The sequence below is a fragment of the Gobius niger genome, assembly GCF_951799975.1.
Source record: "Gobius niger genome assembly, chromosome: 20".
NCBI classification, from domain to species: domain Eukaryota; kingdom Metazoa; phylum Chordata; class Actinopteri; order Gobiiformes; family Gobiidae; genus Gobius; species Gobius niger.
Window position 1 is genome coordinate 1,048,091 of NC_136871.1, and position 13,963 is coordinate 1,062,053.

General features: G+C 40.0%; 1 protein-coding gene across 1 annotated transcript in view; it reads right to left on the reverse strand.

Moving 5' to 3' along the window:
• Positions 1-9,849: 9,849 nt before the first annotated feature.
• Positions 9,850-13,963, reverse strand: part of grip2b (glutamate receptor interacting protein 2b) — a 411,537-nt gene continuing 407,423 nt past the window's right edge. The window contains exon 25 of the mRNA XM_079579372.1: positions 9,850-10,211. Coding sequence (XP_079435498.1) covers positions 10,053-10,211 — 159 coding nt within the window. The 3' untranslated portion in view covers positions 9,850-10,052. The remainder of the gene's footprint in view (positions 10,212-13,963) is intronic.

A 13,963-nucleotide genomic window follows, 5' to 3' on the forward strand; every position in this document is an offset into this window, starting at 1 on the left:
AGTCGAGATTTAGTCCAAAAACATCTCCAATTTTAGTCTAGTTTATTTATAATATTGATTATAATCATATTTAATGTTGTTCCTCTGCTTCATGTTTCTGCTCCACATGAACAAAGCTCAGAGCTGATCCTTTAACAGAGAATTCACATGATATGATAGAAGTTTGGATTTTAGTCGTTCATTTTCATTTTTATTGTAGTCGACTAAAATATCTGGACATTTTACTCACAGTTTTAGTCTCATGAGAAACTTTTAATTTAGTTTTAGTCCAATTTTAGTCACAAAAATGTCACTTTGACTAAAATTAAGACTAAATATTTTAGTCGACGAAATTAACACTGGTCCAGAGATGCCGTCTGTATCTGTGACTTTTCACTCTCATGACTTGTGATTGGTTGATCTACCAACTATCCTCGGAAAGAAGAAGAAAGAGGAAAAGAGGGAAGAGGAAAACTTAAAGGACAGCGGCTCGAAACACAGCTTTGTATCACACCCTCCCCTTTAATGTCCCTCCTAATGCCAAAATTGAGTTGATTCTGGACTGGGCTTCAGACAAACTTTGACCTTGATGCATAGGAGTACAATGAACCACACGTACACACAGTCGTACACACACAAGTAAACAAAACATCTGGAAGGCTTCTGTAGTTTCATTTTTTCTCTTCTTCGCTCTTACAAAAACGTACTTTTTTATTTTCATATTTTGGCCACTTTGCATTTTATGTATAAAAAAAACCCAACACAGACGTTTGTACAAAGAGATACTTACAGTGCGTGGTAAACAGTGTGCTTCTCGTATAAGTGCTCGGACCACTTTACTGACCGGGTTTATGCCAAACACCTCTGCACAGCTCGTCCAGGCGCTCGTTTTGGCACGTTCAGTGATTATAATGGCACATGGCGTCAGCGAAAGCACAAATGTTCATGGGTCGAGAAAGAAACGCAGCCAAAGAGTGTGAAGGGTCAGTGTTTTTGAGGAAGAGTTTCAAGTAAAATGGCAAAATATGAAAAAGGGACCATTAAACTACGTTGACCATGATGCTTTGCTCCAAATCAGTGCAGCCGACGAAGAAACTGTTCACTTTTTAGTCGTAATGTTCAAAATAAAAGAAACAAACGATCAACGATAATGTGTACCTTTCTGTAATGTCGCAAAAGTATACAAACAGTTTAACACTTTTTGACTTTTTTCCTTTTTGTTGGGTGAAAATACAACAATATTTAAGGTTCTGAAAACATTTTTACCCAGATTTCTTAAGTTTGACCATTGTTGTGTTATTTATAGTTTCACTTCCTTATTGAACACTGACAGGAAGTGACATAGATAGAGGCAAACAATTGTTGCCGTGCCGACCATGTTAATTTTGACAACATATTTTATTTTATTTTTAGTCTTTTGGCTAAAATTTAATTTTAGTCAAGATTTAGTCAAAAAAAAATCTTTTCAATTTTAGTCTAGTTTTAGTCGACTAAATTTAAGACTAATTGAGTGGACTTTGCATTGATAATATTGATTCTAATCATGTTTAATGTTGTTCCTCTGCTTCATGTTTCTGCTCCACATGAACAAAGCTCAGAGCTGATCCTTTAAACATGATCTGAGGCTCTTTCAGACGCTCAATACAAGTTTGGATGATTTTAGTCTCTCCTTTTCATTTTTATTTAGTCTGATTTTAGTCGACTCAAATATCTGGACATTTTAGTCACAGTTTTAGTCTCATGAGGAACTTTTAATTTAGTGTTAGTCCAATTTTAGTCACAAAAATATCACTTTGACTAAAATTAAGACTAAATATTTTAGATGAAAATGAACACTGTTGCCAACCATGTTAAGTCAATAGATCTCTGGAATCGCCCATATATGGTCATGTTTGAAAACAGTTAAGGGGGAGAAAAATCTAAACTTTCTCTAATTATTCAAAAACTACTTTAACAAACGCTGAATTATAAATATAGTTTCTACTAAATAAAGATACAAAGACATGGAGAGGAGCAAAGTGGTTCAACAGCCCATAAATACATGAATAATGGGGAATGCTAATGTGCTAATCCTAGCTAGCGCTTCCCAAAACTGCCGTTTTTTCACTTCTACAAAACAATCTGCTGTGAGAAAATATCCATATGGGCCCGATTTAGACTTTATTTATGTGATAAATAAGTTCATATTCCACCAGAAAATGGCTAAAAAGAGTGGAAAACTGTGTTTCCCAAAAGATTCTGTTTTCCCCGTCGGCGATGCCACGCCCCCTTCTATGACGAGATGCCGTTTGTAACGTTATCGCGTAAGGGGAAAACAGAATAATTTTCTGGTGGAATATGAACTTATTTATCACATACAAATAAAGTCTATATCAGGTCCATATGGATGTTTATTCACAGCAGATTGTTCTGTAGAAGTGAAAAAACGGCAGTTGTAGCAAGTGCTAGCTAACGTTAGCATATAGCATGATGCTAACGTGAAGCATCAATTCTCTGTAATTTATGTATTTATGATCCACTTTTCTCCTCTTCATGTCTTTGTATCTTTATTTAGTAGAAACTATATTCATAATTCAGCGTTTATTAAAGTAGTTTTTTAATAATTAGAGAACGTTTTTTTGTTTTCCCCTTAACTGTTTCAAACGTGACCATATATGGGCGATTCCAGAGATGCCGTCTGTATTTATGTGAATGGGAAACGAATGAGTCAAACTTTCTGTGGGACTTTACCTCTATCTTTGTCACTTCCTGTCAGCAGCTGATAAAAAACATAAAAAAAACATTCTGAATAAGTCATATTTTCAAAAGCATTAAAACCTGTATCTGCGCTTTGAGTAAATGGGCAGATGCGGGAAATACAAATGAACTTGAGCAAAAGCAAAAGTATCAGCTCTTGCATGAAAGCCTCCACTCTCAAAGTCTATGTGAAAAGTTTTCTCAAAGACTTTGAAAAGTATAAAAATTTGCCTAGAAATGCATCGTTCGTCCAAGGCCGTGGGAACCCAGGGTGCTGAGGGGGCTGCAGCAAGAACAGCAAGCAATATTAATAAATAGGAAATATGCGCAGAAAAAGCGTTTTAGGGGTACATTGTGTCCTTTAGCCCCCCCTAACTAAAACATCTTCCCTTCTCTGCGTTCGTCTGTCGTTTATTGAACGATAAGTCGATATAGTTCTACTTTCGTATTAAGTCTTGCTTATCATTTGAAGCCTGAAAGAAACTTGTGATGCTGCTTTTATGCCTGTTTTGCACGATTGTGACGTTATATTTATGAACGCCTTTGGACACTGTGTCTCCTGGAGCTTTATTACAAACATGAGGTCGTGACTCTTCACTGCCTTTACGCCGGGGGGGCCGGTCGTCTCTGTCATTCCGTAGATTCAAACATTGGTGTCTTCTGATTTATAAATGTATAATGTCCCTCTGTATCTGCAGCAGCAGCTCCAGCCTGCGCTCACAGGACCTCCTCCTGCTCTCAGGACCTCCTCCTGCTCTCAGGACCTCCTCCTGCTCTCAGGACCTCCTCCTGCTCTCAGGACCTCCTCCTGCTCTCAGGACCTCCTGCTCTCAGGACCTCCTGCTCTCAGGACCTCCTCCTGCTCTCAGGACCTCCTCCTGCTCTCAGGACCTCCTCCTGCTCTCAGGACCTCCTGCTCTCAGGACCTCCTGCTCTCAGGACCTCCTCCTGCTCTCAGGACCTCCTGCTCTCAGGACCTCCTGCTCTCAGGACCTCCTGCTCTCAGGACCTCCTCCTGCTCTCAGGACCTCCTGCTCTCAGGACCTCCTCCTGCTCTCAGGACCTCCTCCTGCTCTCAGGACCTCCTCCTGCTCTCAGGACCTCCTCCTGCTCTCAGGACCTCCTCCTGCTCTCAGGACCTCCTCCTGCTCTCAGGACCTCCTCCTGCTCTCAGGACCTCCTCCTGCTCTCAGGACCTCCTCCTGCTCTCAGGACCTCCTCCTGCTCTCAGGACCTCCTGCTCTCAGGACCTCCTGCTCTCAGGACCTCCTGCTCTCAGGACCTCCTGCTCTCAGGACCTCCTGCTCTCAGGACCTCCTGCTCTCAGGACCTCCTGCTCTCAGGACCTCCTGCTCTCAGGACCTCCTCCTGCTCTCAGGACCTCCTCCTGCTCTCAGGACCTCCTGCTCTCAGGACCTCCTCCTGCTCTCAGGACCTCCTCCTGCTCCGCACTCATGAGCTACAGAAGGAGTTTCAGTTAAAAGAACTTGTATCACTTCATACTTTTAAATCACTATTGACAAATCTAGAAACAAAGTCTTTTACATGTAGCTGTTTTATCTGAGTGAATTATCTGGATTTAAACTTTAAATTATGCAATGTTTATTGTGATTATGTGTAAAATAGTAACTTGTTTGTAAACCTGTTCCCTGCATCTCGGCCAGGACACTTGAAAAAGAGAGTTTTAATCTCAATGAGTTTTATCCTGGATAAATAAAGGACAAATTTAAAAAAAATATAGTAACTATTGTGAGAGCCCTATAATGTGCGTTTTGTGAAGAAATGTTATATTTTTTCATCAAAACACATCTGTGGGCGCCGGTGTTTTCTGACTTCATTATTCTGATACTTCTGATCTCATGAGAATAAAGGATTCATTGTTTTCATTAAGTAAATGAATGCCCTCGTCCATTACATGTTTGTGTTTTTTACTGTATTACTTTCCACCGTTTGTACTCGTGCCAAAGCCCCGACATAATCAAATCACACACCACATTACTTTTATCTCCCAAAAGAAAGTAACTGCATTTCCTCAGCGGGTTCATCTCGTCAGCTGCACTGCATTACGTAACTCGGTCGTGAGACACAGGAGTCAATTGTTCTCTCCGTTCCGCTCCTTTTCTAACGCACAAAGACAGTTTTCCTCCAGGTTCCTCCCACATGAACCCACCTGGTGCTGCCTTTGACTCCGGAAAACCCGCCGCCGCGCTCGCACCTGGACAGAATGTTCCGAGCAGCGGGAGGGAACGGCGGGAGGGAGCGGCTAATCCACTCGTAATTGGCTTGTTGCGCGGTGTGGCTATGCTAGTTCCTCTGACCTGAAGGTGTGAGCGCCTGGACTTCCTGTCTGTTTTCTTTTCCTGGAATAATAATATATATATTATATTATATTTTCTAAAGATTATGTTGTGGGCGGTGAGTTCCCGGTAGATGATCATTTACTGTTTGTTCAAATCATGAAGTTCAGAGGAGACGCCTGTGATCATGAAGGATCGAGAGTTTGTCTTGAAGCTAAAGGCTAACATGCTATAAAAATATATATAAAGCCACTATTTCAAGTTGTGTAAAGCATTAACCGCTTAACTCCCGCCTGAACCGAGCACGTTTTCTCGACGAAAACAATGATGGAAAAGTGGCAAAAATGTCACAAGAAATTGACAAAAAATTGACGAAAAATGACAAAAATGTGACAAAATAATGACCAAAAAATTACAAAAATGTGATAAAATGTGACAAAAATGTGACAAAAAAATTACAAAAAATGTGATAAAAAATTGACAAAAAAGGGACACAAAATTGACGAAAAAATGGCAAAAATTTGATAAAAATTTGACTAAAACAAAAAAAAAAAGTGACAAAAATGATGGAAAAAAAATGTGATGACGTGAGGAAAAAGATCCTCTCGGTTCAGGCGGGAGTTAAGAGGTTAAATTAGCCTTTAGCTTCAAGACAAACTCTGATCCTCACAAACACAAACGTCTCTATGGAAATATTTCTACCAGGAACTCACTGGTCTGAGCTAATCTTAATGGAAATGAATACAAACAGGAAGTACTAGCGCCCACAGCTTCAGCTCAGAGGAACTAGCGTAGCCACATTGTGCAACAAGCCTATTATCACTCTGCGTTTGTGCTGACGCGGCGGGTTTGGAAAAGGGGAGGTTCTGCGGCCTATAGGTTTACGCAGACGCTTATTTTTGTGTTTGTGCAGAATGGTAGGGCGGCGCAATCGGCTTGTTGCACAATGTGGCTACGCTAGTTCCTCTGAGCTGAAGCTGTGGGCGCTAGTACTTCCTGTTTGTATTCATTTCCATTAAGATGAGCTCAGACCGGTGAGTTCCTGGTAGAAATATTTCCATAGACGAGACGTTTATGTTTGTGAGGATCAGAGAAGCTAAAGGCTAATTTAACCTCTTAACTCCCGCCTGAACCGAGAGGATCTTTTTTCCTCACGTCAGATTTTTTTTTCCATCATTTTTCTGTTGGAAGTTCGCCTCATTTTTGTTGCTTTTTTGTCATTTTTTTGTCAATTTTTTTCACATTTTTGCAATTTTTTTTTGTCACATTTAGTCAAATCTGTGTCATATTTTTGTAATTTTTTGGTCATTTTTTCCGTCAATTTTTTGTCAATTTCTTGTGACATTTTTGCCACTTTTTCATCAATTTTTCGTCCCTTTTTTGTCAATGTTTTCTCACTTTTTTTGTCACATTTCCATCATTGTTTTCGTCTCAGTTTTGTCGCTATTGTCTCCCCTTTTTTCCAGAAGCTTTTGGATTGGGGGTAAAGCCAAACTGGAGAAAATGTGCTCGGTTCAGGCGGGAGTTAAGGGGTTCATGCATTACACAATTTGAAATAGTGCCTTTTTATGTATATTCTTTTATAGCATGTTAGCCTTTAGCTTCAAAACAAACTATCAACCCTTTATGATCACGGGCGTCTCCTCTGAACTCGTTACATCATGATTTGAACACAGAAAATGATCATCGACCGGGAACTCACCGCCCACAACGTCATCTGTAGACAATGTGATTGTTATTCCAGGAAAAGAACTCAGACAGGAAGTACTGGCGCTCACACCTTCAGGTCAGAGGAACTAGCGTAGCCGTTCTGTGCAACAAGCCAATTAATCAGAGAAGCGATTACGGCGACGCTAATGGACGCCCTCTGAAGAAAATAACTCATTATTGTCACAAACTTTGCACTGGGTACGATGCGGGGAAAGCTCCACCGGCGGCGTTTATAATCAAGCAGCGCCGCACGATTAAACGGCGGTGAAATCCATCATCCATTATCAAATGATCAAAGTGGTTTGTCGCTGTGTGACCTCGGGAAACCGTCTCGGTGCGGTTTTAAACCCAGTGACCCGGGAAAGCATGTGGCTCTTGCATTAGTTCACCTCAATGTGTTTACAATGTGAGTCTAAGTGGGTTCATCATTATAGATTGTTAGAGATCAATTTCAACATAATTCCGCTCACGCAATGACTTTCAAGTCTGTGATACAAACAGTCAGTGGTTTCGCTCGGGATAATTTCTCTCCTTCATTTTGAAGGACAGGGTTGAAAAAAATCCGTCATGAGCAATTTTTATCCTTCATGAACAAATGTAAAGTGGAGCTTATTATTTGCATTTGTCAATTTTAACGGAATGTACGAAACGGTGGGTGAGCGGGACAATGTTTACCAGTTGGCATCACTGCACTACGCGCCGCCGCTACCACATGGGGAGGGAAAGAGAGGGAGAGAGAGAGAAATAGACGAGCTCGTCCTGAGACTTACGAGAAGAGCGGCTTCATATGGGAAGGATATTATTAGCCTTTAACTGCGTTTGCATCGTGGTTTTCTTCTAGGGCTGAAACAACTAATCGATTAATCGACAACTAATCGATTACTAAAATAGTTGTCAACTATTCCAGTAATCGATTAATCGTTTTCTAGTGAACACAGACTAAATTTGAGCTAAAAAGACATGACAATTATGTATTTTGGATGAAAACCTACTTTGTTTTTTAAAGTGAGGGTCTGCAGCGTTTTGTACATCGTAAATTTCATAAATATCTGTCTTTGTCTCGTCCAATCAAAGCAGAATTAGCACAAAGAGCCTCCGACAAATGTTTACTTTAAGTTTACTCCATCCACGTGTCCTCAAGCGGCACCACTTTAGCTTTATGTGATAAAAAAAATTGAAAAAAATACAATTTCCATGCACCTTTCACAGCCAAGCGATTAATCGATTAATCGTAAAAATAATCGGACGATTAATCGATTACCAAAATAATCGTTAGTTGCAGCCCTATTTTCTTCCCCGTGTTGTTGTTAGGAAAGTTAGCGAGCGAGGCAGTGATACAACTTGTAAGAGCTCATCCAAGACAAGACGGGGTGTGAAACTTCAGAGAGAGAGAGCGAGACCCGCGCTATGAAAAACAGCAGAGCTGCGTCTTTATTTTCGTCACGCCTTGATTTTCAATCCTTCAAAATGACGGACGGCCTTTGAAATTTTCCGTCAAAGTAAAAAATATTCCGTAAATGAGGGAGAATTTTCGGTTAATGTAACCTCTGCATACAGTACATGCAGTGGGAGGAAAAGTATGTGAACCCTTTGGTGCATTTCTGTCATAAAATGTGGTCTGATCTTTATGACAATCACAAGAATAAGTAACAGTGTCTGACACCACCCAAACAATGTGAACATTCACAGGAGAAACTCCAAAGGGTTCACTGATGTTTCCCCCACTGTATTACAATGTAAACAATTGTGTTTATCTGATCCTGAAATAAAACCTTGAAGCTTTATCAAGGCGAGACACTTTAGGTGAAAGTACTGATGTTTCCCGCAGTGGTGGAAGTGTAGATTTGTATCTGTTTTCCTCCCTTTACATCTTAGTTTTCATGTCAGATATAAAAATGATGATGTTTATTTGATGATGTTTTGTCTGCGAGGTGGGGGCGACCCGGAAGTAGAAAGGCCGTCTTTCCCGCGGGTTTTCATTCATAAATATTGACAGATTTGACATCCACGTGTCCTGCTAAGGGGCCCCGTGATGACGCTTTCACCCAAATATGGTGTTTTTCCTCCTACGAGACGCTGGAGCGGAAAAGTGGAAGAACGGGCCGAGCATGCGCACTCGCTACAAAACTTCAGGGCTGGTTTTCTCTGAATGAGAGAAGCCGCACTCGGGCAGAGCCTGAGCCCTTATAGAAGCTCCCACAGACTCCACACTTTACAGGCTGAGACACAACAAGATTATGAAGGTTTTTTCAGAGGGATTTTTTAATATCTAATTCCTAGCCTGATTTATTCAGCTTTGAAACTAAAAAAAACGGCGGAATTTGAGTTTTTACATTTTTTTTTTACTGATGATTAGTTTATTGAAAAACCAAACAAAATATCCAAAAAAACACATTACACCAGTTTGAGAATCGCTGCATTGGCTCCCGTGTGTTTCAGGATCGGTTTTAAAGTTCTTTTAATGTTTTTTAAATGTCTTAATGGTCTTGGTCCTTCTTATCTTTCAGAACTGCTTTTACCCTATGAACCTTCACGGCCCCTTCGCTCCTCCTCAGGGGTCTCCTAGTTATTAAAAGTTACCTAGTTACCTAAAGTCAACAAAAAGACTCAATATTACGGCCCTCGCCTCTGGAACCACCAGAGGAGGAGCTCAGGGCTGAGGAGGAGCTCAGGGCTGAGGAGAACGTTCATGTTTTTAAGAGCAGCTCAAGACCCACCTTTTTAGTTCAGCCTTTAACTGACTAATCCATGTATCCTAATCCTAATATATAAAATATATATATGGGAGGTTGTGCCAGGCCTATTGTTTTAAATGTTGTAATCTGTAAAGCACTTTGTGAGACCTTTTGGCATGAAAAGTGCTTTATAAATAAAGTTTGATTGATTGATATTATGGGGAAAAAAAATGTTTTCAGTTTTATTTTTTAACAATGATCAAAGCTGTTCATATTTTGCCATTTTACTCTCAGTAGAAACAAAACAATCGTAAGGAAATGAGAGACACTGTGTGGCTGTGGAGAAACTCGTCCCCAGAGAACAAAGCGTTGCTCAGAGTGGCCTGAGTGGAGGAGAAAGAAAACCCGTATTTGATGAAGGAAGCGAAATAAAAGGCAGAAAGCTCAAAGAGGAAAAGAAAATAGAAAATGCTGCACCTTCCAATGTGTTCCTTAAAGTGCCGAGTACAGTAGATGTTGCCCGACGGTAAAAAACCTGACCTCACCCAGCGTTTTGGTCCTGGCGTTGGCGTACAGAGGTTTGGACGGGAGGGGCATGCAGTAGTGTCGAAGTCCCATTATTGCAGATGTGCCGGTGGTGTTGGTGGATGCAGTGTTACAGATCTAGGGGGCGCTGTAGTGTGTTGTTGTTGTCCTCTCTGTCCTCACAGTTCATGGGGTTTCTGCTGATGACCAGCTCCAGCCTGTCTCCGGCCTCGGTGATGAGCGGGACGGCCAGGCAGCAGTCAAAGTCACGAGTTCTCACGTGGTTTACCTGCGAGACGAGAAGTCGCGGCGAGAATCAGGCAATAGTTTAGAAGAAGAAGAAGAAGAAGAAGGCAATAGTTTAGAAGAAGAAGTAGAAGTAGAAGTAGAAGAAGAAGAAGTAGAAGTAGAAGAAGTAGAAGTAGAAGAAGTAGAAGAAGAAGTAGAAGTAGAAGAAGTAGAAGTAGAAGAAGTAGAAGAAGTAGAAGTAGAAGAAGTAGAAGAAGTAGAAGTAGAAGTAGAAGAAGTAGAAGTAGAAGTAGAAGAAGTAGAAGTAGAAGAAGTAGAAGAAGTAGAAGTAGAAGAAGTAGAAGTAGAAGAAGTAGAAGTAAAAGAAGTAGAAGTAAAAGAAGTAGAAGTAGAAGAAGTAGAAGAAGTAGAAGAAGTAGAAGAAGTAGAAGTAGAAGAAGTAGAAGTAGAAGTAGAAGTAGAAGTAGAAGAAGAAGTAGAAGAAGAAGTAGAAGTAGAAGAAGAAGAAGAAGAAGTAGAAGTAGAAGTAGAAGAAGAAGAAGAAGAAGAAGAAGAAGTAGAAGTAGAAGTAGAAGTAGAAGTAGAAGTAGAAGTAGAAGAAGAAGTAGAAGTAGAAGTAGAAGTAGAAGAAGAAGAAGAAGAAGAAGAAGAAGAAGAAGAAGTAGAAGTAGAAGTAGAAGAAGAAGAAGAAGAAGAAGAAGAAGAAGAAGAAGTAGAAGTAGAAGTAGAAGTAGAAGTAGAAGAAGAAGAAGAAGAAGTAGAAGTAGAAGAAGAAGAAGAAGAAGAAGAAGTAGAAGAAGAAGAAGAAGAAGAAGAAGAAGAAGAAGTAGAAGTAGAAGTAGAAGAAGAAGAAGAAGAAGAAGAAGAAGAAGAAGAAGGCAATAGTTTACTGCTGTGGAGGTGAAGCTTGATACACAGACTCTATGCAAGGGAGTGACGGGTGAGCTGAGTGTGATCTCCAGAGGTCACCGTGCTTCCTCTCTCGCCGTTTTCCCAATACAAACCCCTTAACGCCTGAATGTATTTCCAATGATATAAAAAAAATATATTATCGGTGATTTTGCTTTCAAGCTGATGCTAATTTTAGTGGAGATTGTTCATTTTTAAGTCGCACATAGTACAGATATAGTTTTAGGTATGTTGCAAATCGGCAACAACAGGCAAAAGTTGTAAATGTATTAAAATGACTAAATGTGTTTGTTCTGAATGACGACAAATGTAAATGCACTGTGAGATACACTGAACACTTGCGTATCAGGTGAGGATATTAGAACAGTAAACAGAGCTAATGCTTTTCACTAAATACTTGTAAAGTGTTGATTTGGAGCTGTATGTAGGGAGGGGAAAAAAAGCACTTTATAAATTCTACAAAATATCTACAGTTTGTGTGACTAATTATCATTTTTTACTCCCTTTCCTGAGGTTTTATAATACATTGTACATCAGATACCTCTATTTACCATGACTTATTTGCAAATTATATTATAATTGCACATTATTTTCGGATGTGGAACTCTCGTTTGTGGTCCAGTAGGTCCACCTTGTGGTCGCTTTGCAAACAACACCAACGGTTTCATTTTGTTCTGTGTAAAAAAAGGGATAACTTTTGTTTTATATCCTTGTATGTTTTTGTTACAATGATTATAGAATTTCACTAAAATGGCATGTTCTAAAAAAACGTTTAGCTGTAATAAATCTAAATACGACTAAAATGCGGTCACTGTGGCCACCAGATGGAGCTACTGCAGTTTTCCTTTATGGCCTGATGTTGCCGATTTACAACGAACTGAACGAACTTTTCAAATAACAAAAAAAAATCCATCACACGAAGTTCATTCCAATCAATAATCTAAAGATGGAAACAAGGAGCTGCTACATCATTTTATTTTAGCACAAATCAATTTACATTTGAAGATTTCATCAAAGTTGCTGCCTCGATTTGCCAACAAAGTCCTAATGTGTAGAATGAGCTCAGACCTGTTCACCACAACTGCCTCTAAAATCCTGCCCTGTCACTCAGAAAGTTGTTACTTCGGGTCTGAAGTGCCGTCATGCACGAGCTTTAATATAGAAGCTGCAGTTACACATATGACCTGAGGTGGCAGTAGTGAGTATAAAATGGCTAACTTGCGTCTAGCCCTTTTAATACAACAATCAATATTTCTGAAACTCAACAGGGAGTGACTGAACCTACTTATCTCTCAGACTCATTAGCCACAAATGCCGAACCTACTGCTTAAAAAGTCATATGGTAACACTTTATAATAAATACACCTTATTTAGCCTTTAGAAATGATGAGTTAACACTTAATTCATCATGAACAATTCATTAGTTAACACTACTACTACTACTTCATCACTTAATAACTACCTAACTGCTAACTTTAATGCCAAACTCATAATGAATCGTTTTTCATACTTTACTTATTCCTTTGTTAAGTAGTTATTAAGTGTTAGTCACACTTAACTAATGCATTTTTCATGATTAATTAACTGCTAACTCATCATTTATAAAGGCTAAATAATGTGTAGTTATTCTAAAGTGTTGCCTGTAGAGATAAATGCTAACGGTGGAGCAGCTACGCTAACCCCGGAAGTACCGCCTTTAGTAAATAATACCTTTTAAGCTGTAGGTGCGGCATTTGTGGCTAATGAGTCTGAGAAATAAGTAGGTTCAGTAACTCCCCGCTAAGTTTCAGAAATATTTATTGTTGTATTAAAGAGTTTTCTCGCATATTAGCCGGTATGCTAGGACCCGGAAGCGGAAGTCGTGACGTCACACTTAACAAACACATAAGGATTAGCCATGTCTTGCACCAATTAATAAATAGTTCTAGATAAACATTGAGATATCGGCATGATCCAAATCTAGAAGCTTCTTGACTGGAGAGCTTACAGCCTGGTTCATTTGAAAGCTAAGACCTACAAAGCGATCTCATTGCCGACAGTGAGGAGCTTTACAGGGGGCCCTATTGTCACTCCCACCAGCAGAGTGAGGTGAGAAGTGCCCAAAACTTTAGAGTCCTTTTTCTCCCCTTTGAGCTTTTTTGAGTTGTTAGCTTCAAATCGCTGCATCATCTCCAAATATGATCAGATTTCTAGGTGTTACACATTGTTGGAAGACTTGGAGACTACACTTTCATAAATGTGAATAATAATGTGTCTGTGAATAGCTCAAAATGCCCCGAAACCAACTTGTGTCCTTGCTTTCCGTATCCTTTTTTTCATCACTTTACATCACGTTTTTGTGGCTATTTTGACACATTTTTTCAAGATGTTTTTAGATTTGGGTAAAGCCAAACTGGAGAGAATGTGCTCGGCTCCTTTAGGGGTTAAAGGAACAGGCCAGCGTTTTTCCACACTGAGATATGTTCTTACCTGAGCTGTGACGAGTTCTTTAGGACCTGTCTGATCTTCAGTCACGTAAACACAGCGCAGACGGCGTTAGCATTTAGCCTCTCCCTCTCTCCTCTATAGCTCCAAAACAGGTCAAGATAGAAGCTACCAAGCTCTTCCACGTTTTCCCTATTTAAATATGGTTACGTGAAGTGTTCCACTACAAAGTATAATTACACACAATTAAACAATGTGGATTTTCTAAGCGGATAAAAGGGGGGACTATATTGTAAGGCGGAATAATACCAGGAGTAGTTCGAAATCCGCGCAGTAATCTTCACTTTACTGTGCGGATGCCAGAAACGTGGAAGAGCTTGGTAGCTTCTATCTTGACCTGTTTTGGAGCTATAGAGGAGAGAGGGAGAGGCTAAATGCTAACGCCGTCTGCGCTGTGTT